Source organism: Loxodonta africana, chromosome 19 (genome assembly GCF_030014295.1).
Source record: "Loxodonta africana isolate mLoxAfr1 chromosome 19, mLoxAfr1.hap2, whole genome shotgun sequence".
Taxonomy (NCBI): domain Eukaryota; kingdom Metazoa; phylum Chordata; class Mammalia; order Proboscidea; family Elephantidae; genus Loxodonta; species Loxodonta africana.
This window is the reverse complement of record NC_087360.1, coordinates 73,263,483-73,287,000: the sequence shown is the minus strand read 5'-3', so window position 1 is coordinate 73,287,000 and position 23,518 is coordinate 73,263,483. Positions and strand designations below refer to the sequence as shown.

Sequence of the window (23,518 nt, the reverse complement as noted above, 5' to 3'; positions counted from 1 at the left end):
GATTCCGTATCATCAGATTAAACCAACCGTGGATGGAAAATATTCGGAGGGGGGGGACTTTTTTCTTGTCATTATTCCCTAAACAATACAGCATAACAACTACTTACATAACATTTATACTGTATTAGGTATTACAAGTCATCTAGAGATGATTTAAAATATGTGGGAAGATGTACATAGGTTATATGCAAATACTACCCTCCCTGGGCTCCTGGTGAGGAGCAGTCTCTAGTACCAGCAGCAGTGACATCCAGCAAAGCCCTCAGCACTGGCCTCAGATCAGGGGAAAAGTCTAGAATTCAACATGAAAGATACCTGGGTGCAGAGGCTCCTGCTGACTCTACTAAAAAGATTCTGAAACTGTGTGAGGAGCAGTGAGAAGTTCGTGTGCTCTTTGCAAAGGTGGCCCATATTTTACCTCAGCGTCTACACAGTGCCAGATTCTACAGAGGCAGTGCCGCTTTGATGGCAAGTAACAACAACTTTGAGATTCCTATTTAGAAACAAGTAGTTCAGCTTTGTCCTCCTAAATGATTTCTTAAATATACAGAAAGTTGAAGTTCACTAACATTGAACAAAAGGAAGCTTAAGGAGAAAAATGTATGGCTGGCAGAGAGAAATCACGGGCTAGAACTAGAGGTGAAGAATGAAGAAATTTGACGCTGGCAGAATGAGGTCTCACAGGAATACAGATGTCTTAATTCCTCAGAAAGATTTGCTATATTAGTAAATCCTACTTAATAAACAGTCTGACTTGATTTTTGGTGTTTGACTGCTGACAGCTTTCAAACTCCACCACTGCCTCTTCTGTCCACATCTGGGCAAGCTGATAAGAAAGCCCAGGCTCTCCCTTCATTAGTACTAGCGGGAAGTTCAAACCACGGAAGATGGCACCTGCAAGTAGCAACCCTCGCCACAGCCTCACGCTCTCACTTGCGCTTGCTGACTCGTTCTGCTGCCCGTTGGCAAGGTTACGCTTGCAGTTGGGTTGCTTCCTGCTGGCAAGCTTGCTCTTTGAACCGCGCTGCATTGTGCTGCCTTTTCTAAGTCCTAACAACCTTCTGTTACAGATTTAATGACCTAAATCAAAAGTTTCCATAATTGCCATATGGGAGTATGGGATTGGGGCCTTCTTTGAAGTGGCCCTGGGTTGTGTGTCTTGAGAGAGATCTATCTGTGTGTTTCAGGTGGAATTGTGTGTCTCAATTCCAGTATAAGCCGTGACTGATGTTAGGGCTCAGGGGAACACTTCTTACTCTGTGACTATTGTTTGTGTGTCTCAACCAGGCACTGACCCTCATTCTGTAGAGTGTGCAGGGGAGACCTAATATGCTGACACACCGGGAGGTCGCTTATGTGTAGCAGTTACCATGAGGCATGCTGAGGTCCATTCTGCTAAAAACAAAACATCCAGCAAAATGCCTGTGCTGCTCCTTCTGCCTGTGCCGCTGTTGCCAAAAAAGGAATATGATCTGTAGAGTTACAGGGAAAAGCACACACGGTACCACTAGTGCCAAAGGGTTAATTTAAGCCTGACATAAGCCTGGGGTTCTTAAACCAAATAAAGCAACCATTGCCATGGTGGAGCCCTCAAATCCTAATGATACTGATTTGCGACAGTCCAGAAGAAGAAATTTAGAAATATGAGCAGGGTGGACAGGACTCCTACCCTGTATAAAGTATATCCAGTAACCACCAAAAACAAAAACAAAAAACAAATAAAGCAAATCTAGACACAGGGAGAGAAAAACAAACAAACAAAACTAAGAAAGGTTATAGTTTGACCCAATTGGAAATCCAAAATTTGCTGAAATTACTTATGCAAGAAAAGGATACGAGGGTGCTGATTTCCTTTTGCAACTCTAAAACATGGGTTCTGAATTAATTTATCATCTAATGAGATATACCAGTTGGCAAACCTTCATGGCCTTAAGGTCTCAAACTACAGTTACACCTGGGAAAACCATCGAATTTAAGTAATGTAGCCATATAATTTTAGGTGAATTCCTGAGTATAAAATAGAGAACAAAGATGTAGGAATCGCCTTGCCATTGGAATAACTAACTGCCTTGTCTAAATTCCTTGTAGCTGTAGAATCCACTGCTCTAAAATATCCTGTAGAAGACATGGACACTGTGACCCAATGAGTAATAAAATTAAATCGTTCGCCGTGATGGACTTGACAAATTAGAACACCCCATTCCTGTATATAATACAGCTGATACAGCCTAATATAAGCTAAAACAGTATCTTCAAGGGTTGAAACCCATTAAACAAGACTCATTCAGAAAAGGGGCGATTATCCCTGCTGCTTCTCCATTTAACAGCCCAAGTTGGCCTGTTCTTTAACCTAGAAAGAATAAATGGTGTCTCATGTGGATTATAGCAACCTTAATGCTATGGTCCCCCCACAAAGGTCCCCAAACCCAATGTTATTAAAATGATTTACTCCATCCAAACAGCAACTGGTAAATACTTTGCAGTTTTTGTTAATACTTTGCAGATTTTGCTAATATGTTGTATTGATGGCCTATTTCAACAGCCTCTCAGCCACAGTTTGCCTTCATCTTCAGAAAAATACAATATGCCTTTACCCAGCTACACGTGGGTACTTCAGCATCCCTACCACCGCACACAGTCTTTGCAGGCAAAATCTTAAGCACATCCGACTTAGTCCAGGAACACAGATTTGACATCGCACTAACGATATCCTCCTCTGAGGAGATCCATTTGACAAACTCAATCAGAATTTACAAATACTCACAAAGGGTACGAGCATTGCCCTGCCACCTAAAAATGATTCGGTAAGCTGAGGGCCTCTGATCTCTGACACCGTCAGGAAACAGTAGTTGATTCTCTTAGAACCCACAGTGTTAAAATAAGCCCAACATTTCCTAGGCCATTTTGGGGATCTAGAAAACGTATTCATCATTGACGAATTTTGCTTAGGACTATTTATGCTGTTACTCATAAGCCGGCCCACGTTGAATGGGGACCCCTAATAATAAAATAATAAAAGGCCCTAAAACTGCAATTCAACAGGCACTACCATCAGTGCTCCCCTACTCACTCGGCTCCCCAGAGATTCAACCCTTCACTGCAGAGGCTTCTGCCACCTCCTCTCATGCTTCCTGGAGTCTCTGGAAGACTCACGGTGGTCATAAGTTGCCCCTGTGGGAATCCTCAAGTCAGCTCCACTCCCTAATTACAGTACAAGCCAAGTCAGTCTTCTGTCCTTTCCCTGCTCTGCTCAGAAAGCCTCACCGTGAGACTAGTAAACCTTTTCACACCCTCTTAGTGTGTGTGCGGCATCATGAGTCTCAATAGCTGAAGCAATTTCGGGTGGAATGACCACAGCATACTTTCCCCGAAACCTCAGTCAATACCTCAACGAACAGTGGGTTCCTAAAAACTAGATTTTCAGATTATTTGAGCCATTGAAAAAATTTGTAGAAGCAATTTTCAATGTAATTTGAGTCTGCTCCACATCGGAAAACAATCTTATTTCTCTGTTCCAAAGGGCATTATCAGTTGAGAACAGAAGTGAAACTATTTTCATATTCTATTTCTTAGATTAACTATTTTTGTATGTATTTTTTAATCTGTCAATTCCAGACTGAATTGGGGAAAAACCACACCCACATAGAGCCGCAATCCCCACTTCTTCGCAACCTGTTTAGCTATGTTATTGCAGATTCAGCCGAGTTACTATATTAGGCATCACGGTGAAATAAACTAACATGATTATAATTGGAGGTATCCAGAGCTGGGTGTCCCAAACACTCCTAACAGCTCTAAGACTGGGATTAAATGATTCAGACGCCAAGGACTGAAGTTGCTTTTATTCCGGTGCATCGCTCCTTCTGTCCCCACGGCGTCATTATTATGTTTGTTAAATGCGTGGGTTTCCTTCTGGATGCAGAGACTGATTTTATTTGATGGAAAATCTAGACGAGAAAACGTTATCTAAAGAACTGCATATTTGCATAATTTATCCCAGTTACACAAATTACATATTTAAATAGTTGTGTGCCAAGTTGCCAGATATGTTTTTGCGCATCGGGGAGATATGTGGTTTCTTAACAGCTGATCTGATGGGCTTTTTCATTCCAGCTGAATGGAAATCTCTTGGCTGCAACCAGAAAAAGCTTGCAGTAAGGATATTTATTCCTTTTGAATTTATTCAAAGGCAAAAAAATCTTTTCAAGCTTGAGCATCAAGAACTTTTATTTCATTTCAAAATTCCAGAAAGTCATTAATCATTTTTAAAATTCAATTCAAATACATATCTTCTTTCTGAACATGTGAATTATATAGAACTGTCTTTTTTAAATTTAATTCTTAAAAATGAATACTGTATTGATTAGCTCTATATTACTGGAAAGATGTCTCACCAAAAACCTTTGCCCTAATTTACCACTAAGGAAAAAAAAAAAAAAGTACACATTTAAAGGAAATCCAACCTGGGAAGGGATAAAAATTACAGAAAACAGCTACACAGGGCAAAACATTGACAGATAATAGTATGCCAGCAGACTGTTTTCTTCTGTTGGTGCAAAAGATATTTTAAACCTCATTGTTCGGAAGCACCTATTTTTGCATCCGTGAGACACTGCACACCATCACATGCAAGGCACTGGGCTAAGCACTTTGGCTATAGTGTAAGAGTCTTCACTCCTGAGTTGCTGGCTATCAAGAAAAAGTGAAAAGCACATTAATTAAGATACAGTGCTATAATATAAAATTGTATTCATGCCATAAAAACAAACAGGCTACAGCCTTTAATTCTGATCAGGTAATATGGGATAGGTGCAAAAAAGGTGAGATTTTAGGCTGGTTTACAAGTCTACAAGCTGGAAAAGGCAGTTAAGAGACTCTGAGTCAAATATGTACACGTAAACCGTAATATGCAAAAGATCAAGAGAGCTGAGAGAATTGCAAGACTCATGGCAACTCCGTGTGTTACAGGGTAGAACTGCTCCATATGGTTTTCCTGGCTGTAATCTTTATGGAAGCAGATTGCCAAGTCTTTCTTCAATGGAACTGCTGGGCAGGTTCAAATAGTCAACCTTTAGGTTGGCAGCTGATCACAAATCACTTCAGCCACCCAAGTGCTCCTCAGTCTGAATATACTTGTTGCCCTCAAGTCGACGATTCCTACTTGGTTGTGGGGGAGGAGAATAAGAGATTAGAAAGCTAAATTTAGGCTTGATATAAAAGAACACCCAGTGGCAATAATTGGTTTGAACCATTTCTGTAGCACTGATAAACCACTAAGGTTTTTGTTTTTTAAATAAAGGGAATTTATTGAACAGATTTGTGTTCAATCAGAAAAATATCAGAAAAATAATTCTGACAGTTGTTTGGAAAATGGACTGCAGAGGACAGAAAAGGCATGGGAGGGCAGAGATGATAAGGAGAGCCGTAATGGGATGGAAATAAGACGTCATGTCCAGAAGATACTGAAAGAGGAAGGAACTGGTGGTCGTGTTAAAAAACAGGAAGCTTGGGGCGGTGAGATGAAGGAAAAGGAGGAAGACAAGGAGGAAGAGAAAGAGGAAGAAGGGGAGGAAGAGGCCCAAAACCAGCCCACTGCAGTCCAGTTGATTCCGACTTATGGCAACCCTACAGGACAGAATAGAACTGCCCTATAGGATTTCCAAGGAGTGGCTAGTGGACTCAAACTGCAGACCTTTTGGTTACCATCCAAGCTCTTAACCACTGTGCCACCAGGGCTCCTCTGTGACACTACACAGTAATTATTTACTTTATCTTTCTGTGATCATTTCTTCTCAGCCACCATTGCTGGCTTTTTCTCCTCCACCCAGCCATTAACTGTTGGAATTCCTCAGGAGCTGGTCCTAGCCCTACTTCTCTTCTCACTCACTCACTTCCACAAGAGCTTACCACACCTATGGCTTCAATTTCCAACTATAAACCAAGAATCCCTCCTGCCCCTTTACTTCAAATCTCTAAGCTACAGCTTTCCTCCAGACAGAAAGAAAAATAACCAAATGTTTCCTCGGCTTCTGAATGCGGACGTCTCACATACACCTCAGACATGTTGTTGGGTCCCATCGATTCCAACTCATAGCAACCCTGTAAGTTAATCATGTCCAAATAATCACTTTCACGGTCACTGCCATCAATCATGTTCGTCTTCAATGCTCTTATCTTAATGAAATTATCATTCACCCAGGTGCACAAGTAAGAAACCTGGTAGCATTATTGACATTTACCTTTTATTAAATCCTTATATCCATTTCATCACCAAGGACTATCAGTTATTACCTCCTAATTATCTCATACATCGCTATACTTTTTCCCAATGTGTACTGCCAAGACCCCAGTGCAAACTACCATCAGCTGCTCGACTGTTGCAAAAGCTAACTATTCCAGCTATAAAGTTGTCCTCTAAAATACGAAAAACATATTGTATGGAAAGTTCTTAGTCCTCCAATCTGTGAAGGAAACAAAGTAAAGCCTTAAGATAGTTTCCGGAGTGCCTACAGAAATAGGAATTATTCAAATGCATAACAGGACCTGTTATCTACAGTACACAGTATCATCAGGAAACACTATCTTGTTTGGTTGGAGTAAGTGGCTTGAGACGTGCTAGAGAAAAAGGTGAATGTGACAAGTGCTGTTTCCATCCTGCTACAGCTTCTGCTCTGTATCTGACTTTTCACAACCAGAGCATCCGATCTGACTTTTCTCAGTCAGTCTTTTCCAGATCAGTCTGGGGTCGTCTGACAGCCTGGGAAGGCTCTTGTGTGCTTCTCCAATAAAGGTGAGAAAATCCGTGGTGTGAAGGTGCTCATCTATTTTCTGCTGGAGCAGAAGGGATTCCAGTAAAGTCGTCTTCTGCCTCAGGAAGGCAGACTGGGCGAGCTCTGCCTTTTTCCTGTTACAGTGGTGACACTGTGAAGAAATGTGTTGCTTAGCTGCTGACACCTGTTTTAGAGTTGCCCTCAGGTTTTTTAAGCAGATTCTGTTCACGAGCTCATCAGGAACTGCCCGTTTCTGTGCCTCCATCTCTGGATCCCCCGCATCCGGCCTAAGCTGCACCTTTTTGCCTCTGCTCCTCCTTCCCTCCTTATAGTTCCCTCTACCACGGATCAGGTTTATCTTGTCGTTGCAGAACGACTGCAGGGCGTTCCGTTCCTTGCCTGAGCCCTGAGTAGTTTCTTTTTGAAGTTCACTATCCGGCTGGTACTGTCTCAGGTTAGTTTCCCGGCCCACGAGGTGGTCGATCCATCTTCTGCTAAACTTCTCTTCATTGTTGTTAAGTTCTGGCGACTCAGATGGTGTATCTTGACGTTCCGAGCTTGCAGTCTGCCCCCGACGCTCAGGCTCGCTCCCAGATGCACGCGGCCAGGGCGGCCGCCCCCCGAGGAACCGAGCGAGCCTGAAGGCTCCGGCGCGTCCGTCCGGCGAGGACTCCAGGACTCCCCGAGACAGACGGCCGTCACAGCGCCGATGGCCGTCGGGGCTCCTTTCGGATCCCGGGCTTTCCGGGCACCGGCTCCGCTCCTCGCCGCCTTGGCCGCGGTCGGGGCTGACTCCGGACTGGTCGCGGCGGAGCCCACGGCGGACAGGTCGGGCTCCCGGCAGCTCACGGCCGTCCTCCGGGCGACGCCGGTCCCCGCTGCCCTGGCAACGCGGGGCCGTCGTGCGCGGTTGCGACGCTGTCGTGCGTTACTGCCGTGCGTCGCCCCCGTGCGTCGCTCCCCGTGCGTCGCCCCCCCCTCCGCACCCGCGCGCTGCGTCCTCCTCCCGCTCCCAGCCCCGCCCGTCTCCCCGACTCCCGACTCCGCCCGCGCCCCTCGTGCCGGTTACTGTCCGTCTTGGCGTCGTCGTCTGCTCTCCCGCCTCCTCGCCGTGGTGACACTCTAAGTACAGCATCTGACGGTGGGCCAGGGAGCTTCAGAGGGGCTGCCGACTGCGTTGTCCCAGGGGCCAGTCGGGTGTACCCTGTGCGAGGCCAGCGGGACAGGCGGGAACGGTGACGGTGTGCGCCCCGCCGAGGGACAACGAAGCCACGCTGGCCGGAAGGCAGCTGCAGAAACACAGCGGTCTGCCCCGTGCCAAGGAGGGCACCTGCTCGTCTTAGGATGAGGAGGTCTGCCCCGTGCCAAGGAGGGCACCTGCTGGTCCTAGGATGAGGAGGTCTGTCCTGTGCCAAGGAGGGCACCTGCTCGTCTTAGGATGAGGAGGTCTGCCCTGTGCCAAGGAGGGCACCTGCTTGTCTTAGGATGAAGACGGAAACGCTGAAACCGTCTTGTAAGACCCCTGAATGGCGTGACTCGTGCCTCTCCGCAGCCTCATGGTGGAAGACTTTCCTACTCCAGTGTTCCATGGCCTCGCAGTTTTCCCAGCACAGGGTTGCTTCCCACCTCAAGGATTTGGTACATGCAGTTCCTTCTGATGGCCACGCCAACACCACAACTCACTCTGTAAATGATTAGTTAGTACTCCAAGTTTATTTTCTCAAGACCAGCATCATACTTTTCCTACCCTCCCCCCCACAGCTCCATACAGTTGACAGCCCTTTAGTCATAGTTTGCAGCTGTGTTCCATGAGTAATTGGTAATGTCTCCTCTTGCCTCCCCGGATAGAAAACTCCATGTTATGGATTGAATTATGTTCTCAAAAATAAACCAAACCCAGTGCCCTCCAGTCCATTCCTACTCATAAACTCATAGTGACCCTATAAATATGTGTTGTAAATCCTAACCTTTATGACTGTGGTTATAACCCCATTTGGGAATGGGCTGTCTTTGTTATGTTAATAAGGCAGGATTACTATAGGGTATACCTTGAGTCAATCTCTTTTGAGATATAAAAGAAATTAAACAAGGGGGCAGTGGAGGAATGGGGTAAGATAGAAGCCAAGACAAGTGAAACTCTCCAAGGAACCAGGAAGCAAAGTTGAAGAGACAAGGACCTTCCTCCAGAGCCTTCCCTAAAGCCAGGATCCTGAATTTGGACTTCCAGCCTCAAAAACTGTGAGAAAATAAATTTCTGTTTGTTAAAGCCACCGACTTGTGGTGTTTCTGTTACAGCAGCACTAGATGACTAAGACACTATGAAGGCAGAAAGCATGTCAGTGTTTGCTGACTAGTATATAAGGCATATACTCACTAGGAGAGTACCTACAACATGGGAAGTGTTCAGTAGATCGCTGCTGAGTGCATGACTTCAGTGACCATGGAAACAGAAATATTACCTCACACGAGTCCAGTGGATTTTGTAGAATAAGCAGTAACAGCTGAAGGAACTCTAATCCTTTGTATTAATGAATGCCCAAATTTAGGCTGGTATTCATGATTTGTCCTTTTTTAACAAGCTCTTTTAAAAAGCATGGTAGACTATTCTAGTAATAAACAAGTATTCTCAGAAATTATAAAACGTTAACTCTGGACATTAACTTTTTATAAATCTTAATGAATGTCTGAGTCTAGATCTTAGTGAGTATCTTAGTAAAAAATGTCTGAGATAATTTCAAGAAAACAGGCTCAGTTGCTCTTTGTGTGTGTGTGTGTGTGTGTGGTTTTATCTAAGTAGATGTATTTAACATTATTCCCAAAAGATTCATGTTGGAGAAGAGTCAAAAGCCTGAAATATTCAAAAAGCATTCCTTGAATGTAAGCCAGCTTCATATTGAAGATAGGAAAGAGAACCCAGCTTCATTTATTCAATCCAAATTACATTTTAATATTTTATGACACAACGATAGTCTCTACAGAGAGGTATCAGGTAATCTGTGGGTCGTGCAGGTAACTCCTAGCATCTCAAGGGCCAGAGATTTTCATTTTTATTTTAAAGCACTCCCTTGTTCCTGAATGTTTACACATTCATTTTAATAAAAGCTTTAAAGACATCTTCCCCAAAACATTGAGCAATGAAGCTGCTTTCAAATATAGTATATTTGTATCTTCTAACATACTAAATACTTCAGATAACCAGCCCACTTTTGTTTTATTTAAATAAAAAAAAATGTTGCATTGTAAAATGCTCTTGATTTTTTTTTTCTAAATGACTTTATCCTAGAAGCTGGTAAATATGGGGGGAGGGAAGGATCCTATAATTGACAATTGCTTTATAATAACCAACATGAACTAGTGGACTGTTTTAACATTCTAATAGGTGTGTTATCTGAGGAAGTAAAATAACAGTACTGTCATTATCAAATAAGATTAATGGAGACAGGTCATAGTTTGATTTCAAACATAGAACTGATTACTCTTCATATAAACTATGTACCCTTTACCTTTCAAATCTAAGCCTGTAACAGAATAAATTTTAAAGGTGACTCTATCCAAAATCTATACTCCTGTTACCTGTTTCCTATACATAAAATTAAGATAATATTTGCTTACTGTCTTCCTTGCATGTGAGCATTCTTAGTGATGCATTTGTGAATAGAACATTTCAGACCATTCTGTAAGCAGTATCTGACAAAAATATGTATTCCATATTTTGTAGAGATTGTTAAGAGAACTGTGAACAAGTGTGGTACACTACTATTTTTTTTTAAGTGAGAAAAATCCCTGAAACACATAAAAGCTAGTGAAGAGTTGAGACTAAGTGCCTATCTTAGCTCAAAATACTTTTATATTGTACCAATGGATACAAACTACTCCTATGCACTGTACTGAGAGAAGATTTTATCAAAACTTGCAAGAAAGAGATACAACGTGATTTCATCTAGAAAGGAAAATCAAGCAATTGACACCAAGCATTTTTGATTAGAAATGTCAGCATTAACATCTCAGTGTCTCAATAACTTAATTATGGAACTATTTCTTCACTAAGCTAAAATACATGAATCTTGGAATAGTTGTTTCAGAAGAATCCAATCAGCACTCAAGTGTGCAAAGAAAATATATTGCATTTTATTTCCCGTTAGTAATGTACTCTTCCTTTCAAATTCTCACCAAGCTATGGAAAGCCATTAACTAGCCAGTTAATGATATTGTAGACATTTCCACATAAGATAGCCTCATTTGGACAAATATTCAGTCAATGCTAAATTTAAGTTCCTAATGAAGATATTTGGTCAACATGCAACCATTTCAAGAGGTAGCGTATGATCAGGAACCGATAGCACTGAAGGAAGAGTTCCAAGTTGCACTGAAGGCACTGGTGAAAAACAAGGCTCCAGGAATTGATGGAAGGCCAGCTGAGATGGCTGAACAAACGGATGCAGCACTGGAAGCGCCCACTCGTCTATGCAAAGAAATTTGACAGAGAGCTACCTGGCCAACTGACTGGAGGAGATTTGTATTTATGCCTATTCCCAAGAAAGGTGATTCAACCGAATGTGGAAATTATCGAACAATATCGTTAATATCACATGCAAGTAAAATTTTGCCGAAGGTCATTCAAAAGCAGCTGCCAGGAGTACATCGTCGACAGAGAACTGCCAGAAATTCAAGCCAAATTCAGAAGAGGTCACAGAACCAGGGATATCATTAGTGATGTCAGATGTATCCTGGCTGAAAGCAAAGAATACCAGAAAAAATATCTACCTGTGTTTTATTGGCTGCAAAGGCATTTGACTGTGTGGGTCATAACAATGGAAAACATTGTGAAGAATTGGAATTCCAGCACAGTTGTGCTCATGAGGAACATGTGCATAGATCAAGAGGCAGTCATTTGAATAAAACAAGAGGATACTACATGGTTTAAAGTCAGGAAAGGTGTTCGTCAGGGTTGTATCCTTTCACCATACTTAATCTGTGTGCTAAGCAAATAATCTGAGAAGCTGGAATATATGAAGAAGAACAAGGCATCAGGATTGAAGGAAGACTCATTAATAATCTGTGTTATGCAGATGATACAACCTTGTTTGCTGAAAGTGAAGAGGCCTTGAAGCACTTGCTGATGAAGATCAAAGACCACAGCCTTCAGTGTGGATTACACCTCAACATAAAGAAAAAAAATCCTCACAACTGACCAGTAAGCCATATCATGATAAATGGAAAAAAGATTGAAGTTGTCAAGGATTTCATTTTACTTGGCTCCACATTCAACACCCATTGAAACCAGCAGTCGAGAAATTCAACAATGCATTGCATTGGACAACTCTACTGCAAAAGCCCTCTTTAAAGTGTTGAAAAGCAAAGATGTCACTCTGAGGACTAAAATGTGCCTAACCCAAGCCATGGTATTTTCAGTCTCCTCATATGCATGTGAAAGTTGGACGATAAATAGGAAGACCGAAGAATTGACACCTTTGGATTATGGCATTGGTGAAGAATATTGAATATACTATGAACTGCCAGAAGAATGAACAGATCTGCTTGGAAGAAGCCAACCACAATGCTCCTTAGAAGCAGGGATGATGGGACTATGTCTCACATACTTTGGACATGTTATCAGGAGGGATCAGTCCCTGGAGAAGGACATCATGCTTGGTAAAGTAGAGGATCAGCAAAAAAGAGGAAGACCCTCATTAAGATGGCTTGGCAAAGTGACTGCAACAATGGGCTCAAGCATAACAATGATTGTGAGGAAGGCTCAGGATCGGGCAGTGTTTTGTTCTGTTGTATGTAGGGTCGCTTTGAGTCAGAACCGATTTGATGGAACTGAACAACAACAACTCAACTTTGAAGGTACTCCTTCCTCCCTCCTCCTGCTTCCCAAGGTAGCACTTCGGCAGAGGGAAAAGCATTATTGTCTTTGGTTTGAGAGTCCCCTAACTTTGTCCTGATCCTTTTGCTGCACTCAACTGCAGAGTGTAAGTGGCTCTTGACTGGGTATTCATTCTTTTCCACCAAGGCACAGTTAGTCTGTCTCTTCCCAGGATCCTGACGAAATCCAAGACTAATGGCCCTTACACAAACCTCTGGTGGATGTCTTACCTAGGTCTTGGCCCCCAGCTGGACTCCCTCCTGGAGCCTGGCTGGCTTTCTTTCAGTCTCCAGCACAAACAGCATAGCCTAGAGCCCTTGCCAGTTTTCTTTCAATGGGTGATTTCCCCTGCCAAGGTTTTCCTCCAGACATCACAAGCATTTTGACATCTCTTAGGATCAGATATAATCTTTACAGATTACACTGTGGTTGAAGGCTGATTGGGGCTGGAGATGGAGAGAAAGAAGTCACATAAGTTTAGAGATTGCCCTGGGCACTCTTCATTCTCCAGGTGCTTCTACACAATTGTTGCCATGTTTGAGCCCACTGTGTCAGTCCATAATGCTGTTCTCCAGGGACTGGCTCCTCCTCATAACATGTCCAAAGTACATGAGATGAAGCCTCCTCATCCTCGCTTTTAAGAAGCATTCTGGTTCTTCTTCCAAGACAGATCTGTTCATTCTTCTGGAAGTCCATGGTATATTCAGTGTTCTTCGCCAACACCGTAATTCAAAGGCATCAATTCTTCTTTGGTCTTTCTTATTCATTGTCCAGCTTTCACACCTTAATCTGCAAGGTAACATTTTTTTTTTTTTTAACACTTTCAAGAGGTATTTGCAGCAGCTATGTTCAATGCAATGTCATTTGATTTCTTGACTGCTGCTTCCATGGGTATTGATTGCGAATTTGAGTAAAATGAAATCCTTGACAACTTCAGTCTTTGTTTATCATGATGTTGCTTATTGGCCCAGTTTGAGGAATTTTGTTTTCTTCACATTGAGATATAATCCATACTGAAGTTTGCAGTGTTTGATCTTCATCAGCAAGTGCTTCAAGTACCAGGAGGGAATCTAGTTCATGGAAGAGGGAAAATTAAGTTGACAGCTTCTTCAAGAATGTTCTGTTGTTTACATAGTCTTCACAATTAGCACTAGGCTTGGTTCTTAGAACCAAGCAAAGTGAAATATTTAGCTCTTCCCTAAGGGGCTAAATTGAATGTGTTAGGAATCTCCATGTGAGAAACTATTTTTATGGAGTAAAGCATCGTACATCTTGTGATAAAAAATGGTTACAACTTACAGTGCAGTGATTGTTCTTTATCTTTTTTAATTTCAAAAATATCTAAATATTTCTATTACTTTTTTCTGTCTTCAGTTTTATTATATTTTTTTAATTGATTAGTTGTCTTAGGGAGAGCTGCCTTTTACTTTAATAGCTGTTGTGCAAAAGTGAGTACTTTAAAAGATAAAGAAAAGCCACAAATACTGATTTTAAGTAAAAATTACTGCATTTCTGACCTCCCAGAAGTAACCGCTATAAACATTTAGAAATACCTATGGAAACCCCGGTGGTGTGGTGGTTAAGTCCTACGGCTGCTAACCAAATGGTCAGCAGTTCGAATCCGCCAGGCGCTCCTTGGAAACTCTATGGGACAGTTCCACTCTGTCCTATAGGGTCCCTGTGAGTTGGAATCTACTCGACGGCACTGGGTTTGGTTTTTTTTTTTTTTTTTTTAATGTCATTCTAATGTTTTTCCTTGAATAATTTTTTTCTTATTAAAACCTATACTGAACTATGGTTTTATAACTGTTTTTATCAATTTGTAATATGAACACTTTTCCATGTAATTTATAAGAAGCCTTCTTCAACATAATTTTAAAGGCTGAATTGAATTACACTATTGGATTTAACTAATAAAAACTTACCTAACCATAGGGTATTTCCTTTTTTTTTTCCTAAAATTTGTGGGAGTAAGCATTCCTATAGCTAAACCCTTACGCACATTCATACCTATATCTTTAGGGTAATTCCTGGAATTGTAATTGATTGACAAACATGTATGTACATTTTAAAGGTTTTGAGCTATCTCATCCCCCTCTTTATGTTTTAACCCCCACAGGAGTATTAAAAAATTCAAAATATGATTCTGTCCCTAAAAACTTCAGTATATATCACTAATACGTAAGGCCCTTTTAAAAACATAACCATATTTTGATCTGTTATATCTAACGCACAATAATTCCTTAATATTTTTTTATCATGTTATAATTATTCACTGTTCAAATTTCTCTTCTTGTCTCAAAAATGCCTTTTCATAGTTGGAGTTTTTGGATCAGGATCCAAACAAAGTCTATTCACAGTATTTGCCTTACATGGTGAACATGGTGTTCAAGGTTGTTTTACTCCATAAACTTCAGTGTACAAATGATTTAAAAAAAGAAGAAAAGAAAAAATTGGGGCAGACGCAGCAGTTTAGATTCTTTCTCCTATTAAAAAAATAATAATAATAAAAATAAGCTCCCTATAAATAATTTAAAAAATTTTTTTTGATTTATCCTTTCAAGTTTCTTTTAAGAAATATAAGCCAATATACACTTGGATTCGGTTTTCTTACAATAAAATTAGCATACTCTACACATTGTGTTATACCTTTTTTTTTTTTCCTCTTAAAAATATATCCTGGAGATCACTCTACATCAGCATAGAGGTCTTTGTCATTCCCGGCTTGGGCTACACAGTCTCTGTTGTGGAGTGTGCCATAGTGTATTTGCATATTTTGATGGACATTTTGCTTTTGTAAGAAAACAAATTTGCTTTTTGTTTATGGACGCATATCTTTAAGAAAATTCCTAGTGTGGGACTGCTGGATCCAAGAAAAGAGGCATATGGAGTTTTCCTGCTTATTCCCAAATCCCCGTCTCCAGGAGTGGACATCGTGCATTGATGTCAGCAGTGGTCGAGAGTACCTGTTCCTGAAAACCTGGCCGACGGGATATGTACTCAGACTTACGGCTTTTTGCTAATCTAATGGGTGAGAAGTGGCATCTCAGTAAAATTTTAAGTTGAATTTGCCTTATTATGAATTAATTTGACCATCATTTCATATGTATAAGGACCATTTGCATTTCTTTTTGTGTATGCTGTCTGTTCATTTTCTTTAGCCATGTTTCTGTAGGATTTCTTTTTCACATGAATTCTTAAAAGCACTTAAGAGCATTTTATATATTGAGAGTATTATCCATTTGTCTGTAGTTTGTAAAGTATATGTAGAACTTGTAATAGTTTGGAAATGTTTTTGAGCTTACAAAAATGATGTCAAAATTATGTGCATGACACAAAAGTTTCTTTTAAAAGTTTTTTATTGCAAAATTCTGATAGATGATAGATAGAAAATATATTGAAAAAATTTATAAATTCCTGGAGAACAAGTTTCCCAATTAAAAATTTTAAATAAATTTCCAACCTATGCTGTTTAAACATATACAGATCATGGCTAACTTTACCAGAGTTTGTGCTTTAAAGGTTACCCTTAAATAAAATTAAATCCTGAAAATGTGGTAGGTTTTAATTTTAAAATAATATCTAGATATGTGAGTTTTATCTAATCATTTTCAAATAATTGTAGGCAAACATAATTGTTGTAATGTAAGCTAACGACACAAAGTTTGAGGCCAAGCGTTTCCAATGTCCCAATTTTAACCTACGTATTTTTTTTTAATTTTGTTTACAATTATGATAAATGAACATAATCCCAGTGTTTCTTTTTTTTAATTTTTTTTAAAGAAATTATCAGAGATAGGAAACTTTTTTTTTTTTTTTTGCCTTTGTGTGCTTCTACGAAAACCAGAAGAAAGGCTAGTTTGACAATTTGCCATTGGAGTGGAATTTTAGTATAAAAATAGCCAGTGAATTTGCTAAGGGGGAAAAAGCAAAGAGTTAAATAAAGGAAATGAATTGCTTCGTAGGTATACTTGGAATCCCTAAGTGGTACAAACAGCTAACGTGCATGGCTGCGAACTGAAAGGTTGGAGGTTCATGTCCAGTCAGAGGTGCTGCAGAAGAAAGGCCTGGCAACTTACATCCAAAACATCAGCCACTGAAAGCCCTGTGGAGCACAGTTCTACTCGGGTACACGTGGGGTTGCCAGGAGTCCGAGTCAACTCCAGGACGACCGGTGGTGGTAGAGCTAGGTTATAGCAAGTAATTTTGGCATTGATATAGGTCTGTAACAGAAGTGCTTCATTAAAAAGCACTTTTTAAAAATTTTTTTTTATTTTAGATAAAGGCTGTAGGGGCCTTGTGAATGCAAGTCGTATTCTCTGACACTATCAGAACCTGGGCCGGTCAGCCTATAGAGCGATGGCTCACATCGAGGGTGTTAAGTAAGAAACTGTTGTTCTCATTTGAAAATTAATAAAATTAAAATGTTTCACAGTTCACATCAGATATTTGGATTGTTGTATTTCAGGATATTTAGTGTTTTTTGGCATTAAGAAGTTGGCTTTCCACTGCTCTCTCTACCCCGACTATCTGTTGAAGTTCAAAAGAAATACAGGTCACAAATTATTCAGCCATGTTAAAAGTAAATATCCCCAGTATATTTAACAACAAAAATGGCGATATCTGTCCGAACAAATAATTTTAAATACATCTTTGAATTATATCATCTCTTTCGTTACTTCGTCTTGAAGATCCTAGGATACTAACATAATATCTCAGGTACCTAGCACTGGCCCAGAAGATAATTAGTTGATCTGTTTATTTCCCCTTCACAGTAGTTCAAACTCAGACTAGTTCTCAGTAGACACTAGTAGAAAATAGTATGCAATTTTATGTGGTCAGATCCCTGAGCCTTTGGACAATATTATTAAAGACTGACCTTGGAATCTAGGAAATTAATATAAATCAAAACCTACATATATTTCTCTTCAAAGCATGGAAGATATATAAAACAAATTCATGAATGGACAAAAAAAATTCATGAATGTTACCATTAATTTGGATTTGAATTCCTATATATATTTTGTGTTTTTCTTGAGGGAGGGGCTGTGGAAGGTGGGGAAAAAAAGAGTGGAATTCAAAGTGGTTTTCCTGGAAACCACCATCTAGGATTATTTTTCTACCACTCAGTATCTTTACAAAGCATTTTACTGTAATTCTTCTACTTACAAAGTAAGCTTTCACTGTATATGAATATTCATGTGATTGCATAGGGTTGGGTGACATAGAAATTGCCAATAATTTCATCCGAGGCCAATTTTTCTGAATGCTATTTTACTGAAGTGTTCAAAGTAATCATAAAAATATCACCATGCTCTGGAAAGACAGCTAATGTAAGAAATGGAGGTCACTGGTTAAATGTATTTTATCTCCTTATTTGAGATAGCCATTTTCCAAAAACAAACTGTATCGCTGAAGAATGGAAGACTATGTCTTTAGAGCCTTCTATGCTTAACTTGAAAGCTGTCAACCCAGGGGGCTGAAACAGAGCAAGGTTATGAAACCTGAGTGAATAGCCCATTCTTTGTGCCCATGGCCTTGCTCCCTGCTGCCCTGTGGTAGGGGACCCAGAGGTATGCGCTGTGATAGCCAATGAAGCACTTCCTTTATGTCACACTGACCAGCACTCACATTTGAAGCCTGTATATTATGCCACTGAAATCTCACAATGTCAGCCTTTGTTCTGGCTAGCAGAGGCTGCTGCTTGTCCTTTCTGTAGCTAAATTCCATGCACCAAACTCGTTAGACCCTTTAAGAACAAATAATTGTAGTTATGTGTCATGAGGCAATTTCTACTATGTTTGTAATTTTTCTTTATTGTTCCCATTTTGATTACTGCACCCCCAGAAAGCCAAGAATTTGTAATTTGGGGACCACCTGGAGATGAAAACCTGAAGGTCCTTCCACTGTGCCAAATATAGTGATAACAATTAGCATTTTAAGAACTGGGGACAAGTAACTTCATCCAGGATGACGAGAATGACATTAAATGGACCAAAATTATTTAGGCTACCTAATCTTCAAAGTGTTACGGTTAAGACTTTGGCTGCTAACTAAAAGGTCGGCAGTTCAAATCCACCAGCTGCTCTTTGGAAACCCTATGGAGCAGTTCTCCTCTGTCCTAGAGGGTCACTATGAGTTGGAATCGACTCCGTGGCAATGGGTTTTTGATCTTCAGAGTAAGGTCCCTAGGTGGCGCAAAGAGTTTTCACTCAACTACGAATCTAAAAGTTGGCAGTTCAAACCCACCCAGTGGTACTGTGGAAGGAAGGCCTGGGATCTGCTTCTGTAAAGACTTCCAAAACAAACCAAACCCATTGCCACTGAGTTAGTTCCAACTCACAGCAACCCTATAAGATGAGTCTGTAAAGATTACGACCAAGAAAACCCTGTGGAGCAGTTCTACTCTGTGACACATAGGGTCTCCGTGAGCCAGAATCAACTGGACAGCAACAGTCTAATCCTCCATGTAACTAAGAAGTGGTAAATGTGATCCACTTGGTATATTTTATCATATTGTCCTCATGCTATGTTATCTGATTAAGCTGTACGTTCCCTGAACTGCTATATAAAAAAAATATATAGCAGTATATAAAAAAAATATATATATATATATAAAAATATATATATAGAGGTATCCAAATGCAAGTCTTGATAAAGTGGCCTTAAGAACAATCAAAAGTGATTGCCATAGCTTTATATAAAATATGGACTTTAATTAACCTAAGCACACATGGAGTTGCTTTGAGTCGGAATTGACTCAATGACGACAGCTTTTTTTGTTTGTTTTTTTAATACTCTCCAAACTGTTTCTCTTCAGCTCCTTCTCAAATTCCCTAGTATGACCCAACCTCCAGCATCTTCCCACATCCGTCACTTCTTCCTTCACTCAAACTTCTTTCCAAATAATTGGCCACACTGCAACCAGAACGAAGCACAAACCAGAATGAAGACCGCCCCCCTCCTGGTTCATACTTGGTGTAAAGTCCCATCACCCTGTCTTGTCTGAAACCATTAACTGCATCAGTTGGATTTTTCAGACTGCAAAAAGCAGTGACGCATTCAGATTACCACCGTCGCTAAAGGTTTCATGTATGGATACTAGAGGAAATTGTTTAAGCAGCTGACATCCCCCTGAGAAACGGACTAACATTCAGAATTCAACAGCAGCTCTCCCCTGCCTCCTGCCCAGCTCTCCTAGCTAATTACAGCTCATCCTTCAGGTCTCAGATAACTGTCACTTCTTCAGACAAGCCTTTCTCTCAGACCCCTATTACTGTGTTTTTTTTTTTTTTTAGTATAGTAGCTACAATATACATATGGCAACCACCACATTAAAAATAAATGGCAACCAATGTCACAGAACAATTTGTGTATAAATTTTTGAGTGAGAAACTGATTTGTGTTGTAAACTTTCACCTAAAGCATAATAAAACAGTAATAAATAAATGCACAAGTGTGTAATAAGTTGTTTACTGTCTGTCAAAACTGATAGACAGTAAGCCCCACCAGGGCTGGAAAGTATCTGTCTGTTCACTATTAAATTATGTGTCTTGCATGTAGCAGACCAGCAGTAAATGTTAAAAATAATAAACTAATTAAATGATTAGATAACTAATTCAACAGTCTGGTAAGAGCTCTGGCAACTCAGCTGCGTCCCTGATAGCTTCCTCCTCAGAAGTAGCATATTGCTTCTCCTCACTTCACCATTTTTTAATTTTTATTTTTTTAAATAATGGTGATTCAGGTCCCATGAAGCAATTGACCAACCAGGTCTCACTGAGGAATGAGCTCTCCTGTCAGGGGTCCAGCTGTGGCTAGCCCATGCCATGTGTCAAGATTATGACCCAAATGGTCCAGTGGCTTCTGCCCAAAAGCTGGTCAGATGGAAACAGTAGGTCAAGTGGACATCATGTGAGGATCCACAAAGAGACACTGTCCCAAAGAAGAACCTGGCCTTGACCCTCTACAGCGATTCTCAAATTTGCCTGCACATTAAAATCACTTTTTAAAATACCAGTGGCCAGAGCACACCCAATACCAATTAAATCTGAACCTCTAGGGGTTGGACTTAAACGTCCAGGATTCCAGTGCAGCCAAATGAGACAACCCACACTCTAGGACCCTGCAACCAGCACCCTGGGACCAGGAGCACAGGCATCACAAGAGGGCGTGTTAGAAGTGCAGAACTGTAGCCCCGTTCCAGTGCGCTGAACTGGGGTTTGCATTTTAACAAGACCCCTCAGTGATTCATAACACACTTTGAAATCTGAGAAGCACTGCTGTAGGATAAGCACCAAGAAAAAAGCCAGCTGCCGTGGAGTCAGTTCCGACTCATAGGACCCCTTAGAACAGAGTAGAACTGCCCCATAGAGTTTCCAAGGAGCGGCTGGTGGATTTGAACTGCTGACTATGTGATTTGCAACCGAGCTCTTTAACCACTGTACTATCAGGGCTCCACTACTGGGTACCTATCCTACATACCCTTTTATGAAATGGCCTGACATTTTACTCAGCGTTATTTCACCCCATTCCTTCATCAATGTGCTCGACATCCTGAAGTTGGTACCTATTCTTCCCAAGTGTTTTTATTTTTTCCTTTATTCTGAATACTGCAGTGAACAAAACATTCAAGAAAACCTGTCTTCATGGGGCTTATCTTCTAGTGTGGGGAGACCGATAATAAAACAAATAACTGAATTACATTGAACAGTGGTATGTAATATAGAGAAACATAAAGCAGGCAAGAATGTTAGGGAGTTCTGAGGAGTAATGTAATTTTAAATACAGTAGTCAGGGAAGGTCTCTTTGAAGAGGTGAAATTTGAACAAAGACTTGGAGAAGATAAAGGAATAGGCTATGAAGTTACTGAGAAAAAATGTAGCAGCAAGAGCAATGTCCTCCATTGAGAGCATGCCTGGCATGTTCACAGAGCAGAGTAATGGAGGAGGAAGTGAACAGCAGAGAGCTCATGAGAACCCAGTCATACTGGACCATGCAAGCTGTTGTAAGGTTTTCCTCTCAGTAAGATGAGCAGTCAGTGGACTATTTTGAACAGAGAAGTGACATAACTAGACTTATTTTGAGAGGACATCTCTGATAGTAGGTGGCCTCTATTAGAGGGCTGGGGGGCAGGGGGTGGGGGAGAACAAGGGTGGGAGTACAAAGACAGATGTAAAAGTCTAAGTAAGAGATAATGGTTCTTGAAACAGCATGACAGCAGTGGAGATTGTAAAAAATAGACATTTTGATGTTGGAGCTTAAAAACTTTCCTAATGGGGTATGGGATGTAGGAAAGAGAAGATCAAGGGTGAGAAATAGAAACAACTGAGTTACCATTAATGGATATAGAAAAAGACTGCAAGAAGAGCACTGGGAGAGGAAGACTGTAAGTGCTGTGTTTAGATATTTGAACTTTGAGATCTCTTTTAGACACCCAAGTAGAGATATCGAGTAGGTATTTCGAGATATACATCTGGATACCAAGAGGCAGATCCTGGATGGTGATACAAATTTGGAAGGCATGAGCATATTGGGAAACCCTGGTGGTATAGTGGTTAAGTGCTACGGCTGCTAACCAAAAGGTCGGTAGTTCGAATCCATCAGGTGCTCCTTGGAAACTCTACAGGGCAGTTCTATTCTGTCCTGTAGGATCGCTATGAGTCGGAATCAACTTGACAGCAGTAGGTTTGGTTTTTCTTGGTTTGAGCATATTGATTGTATTTAAAATCATGAGACTGGAGGAGATCACAAGAAGAGTGATTACAGATGAGAAGAGAAACAAGAAACCCTGGGATGCTCCAATGTAAGTGATTAGAGATGTGAGGAGGATCCAGCAAAGGACACTGGGAAGGAGTAACAAAGAAGATACAAAGACAACAGGGAGAGGGTGGTGTCCTGAAGCCAAGTGAAGAGAGTATTTACAAGAGAAGGAATTGGTCAGCCACAACAAACACTCTCGAGTAAGATAAAGACTGAGAATTAACCTGCAGATTAGTCATGTGGAGGATATTGGTGACTTGGCAGGAGTAGTTTGAGGAAGTGACAGGGTCAAAACCTGATAGTATTTGGAAAGAATAGGAGGGGAGGAAATAGAGATCATGTATGTAGATAACTCCTGACAGCATTGCTAAGAAGTGGAACAGAAAACACACATAGCTTCATTAGAGTCAAGAGAGGGTTATTTTTAACACAAGAGAAAACACAATATGCTTGTGTGCTGATGGGAGCCCTGGTGGGGCAGTGGTTAAGAGCTCGGCTGCTAACCAACAGGTCAGCAGTTCAAATCCACTAGCCACTCCTTGTGAACTCTATGGGGCAGTCCTACTCTGTCCTATAGGGTCGCTATGAGTTGGAATCGACTCAATGGCGAGTGCAGGTGTGCTGATGAGAAATCCAGTAGAAGGGGAAGATATGACAATGTCGTAGAGAGGAGGAAAATGGCAGAAATGGTATCCTTGAGCAGGTGAGAGAGGAAGGGATATGGTGCATACATGGAGGACTAGGCCTTGCATATGTCAAAAACCTAAACATGCAGGGAAACACCAGAAAGTAGTGTCACAGACTATATTTATTGTGAGTACCAAAAAGAAAAAAAAAAATCTGTTGTAGGTAGATAGGATTCAAATTGGGAAGCATCAACCCAGAAAATATCAGAAAGATGCTGTGAAGAGCGGACAGTGAAAATGGGCGATACAGGTCATTGCCATGTTAACTTCTCAGGAGACAGCGTCAGAACACTGACAGGGTTCCAGGGTCAGTTGGTTGTAGAAACAGCCACTATGGACATGCCATACATTGTCCAGTCAGTCCCTGGGATTCCTGCCCCTCGAAATTGGCTGTACAGAGATAATTCTCTAAAAGAGCCCAATGCCTAAGG

The 23,518-nt window shown here is 40.9% G+C and overlaps 1 protein-coding gene across 1 annotated transcript; it reads right to left on the bottom strand.

Moving 5' to 3' along the window:
* Positions 1–2,250: 2,250 nt before the first annotated feature.
* Positions 2,251–21,194, bottom strand: C19H8orf48 (chromosome 19 C8orf48 homolog). Its single transcript, XM_064271944.1, has 5 exons — positions 21,124–21,194; positions 19,491–19,680; positions 16,719–16,862; positions 7,703–8,176; positions 2,251–7,653 (listed from the first exon to the last, which is right to left on the bottom strand). The coding sequence occupies exons 1-5, from the start codon at positions 21,192–21,194 to the stop codon at positions 6,658–6,660; spliced, it is 1,875 nt and encodes a 624-aa protein (XP_064128014.1). The 3' UTR covers positions 2,251–6,657.
* Between the last annotated feature and the right edge of the window lie 2,324 nt (positions 21,195–23,518).

What these genes read in the sequence shown, in the direction of transcription:
- C19H8orf48 (XM_064271944.1), bottom strand. Translation starts at nt 21,194, where the DNA reads ATGTCGAGCACATTGATGAAGGAATGGGGTGAAATAACGCTGAGTAAA. An exon ending in TCAGGCCATTTCATAAAAGG is followed by an intron (nt 19,681 to 21,123) that starts GTATGTAGGATA and finishes TGCTTTTTGCAG; the next exon opens with TCTGAAAAATCCAACTGATG. An exon ending in GATGTGGGAAGATGCTGGAG is followed by an intron (nt 16,863 to 19,490) that starts GTTGGGTCATAC and finishes CTTCTGTTACAG; the next exon opens with ACCTATATCAATGCCAAAAT.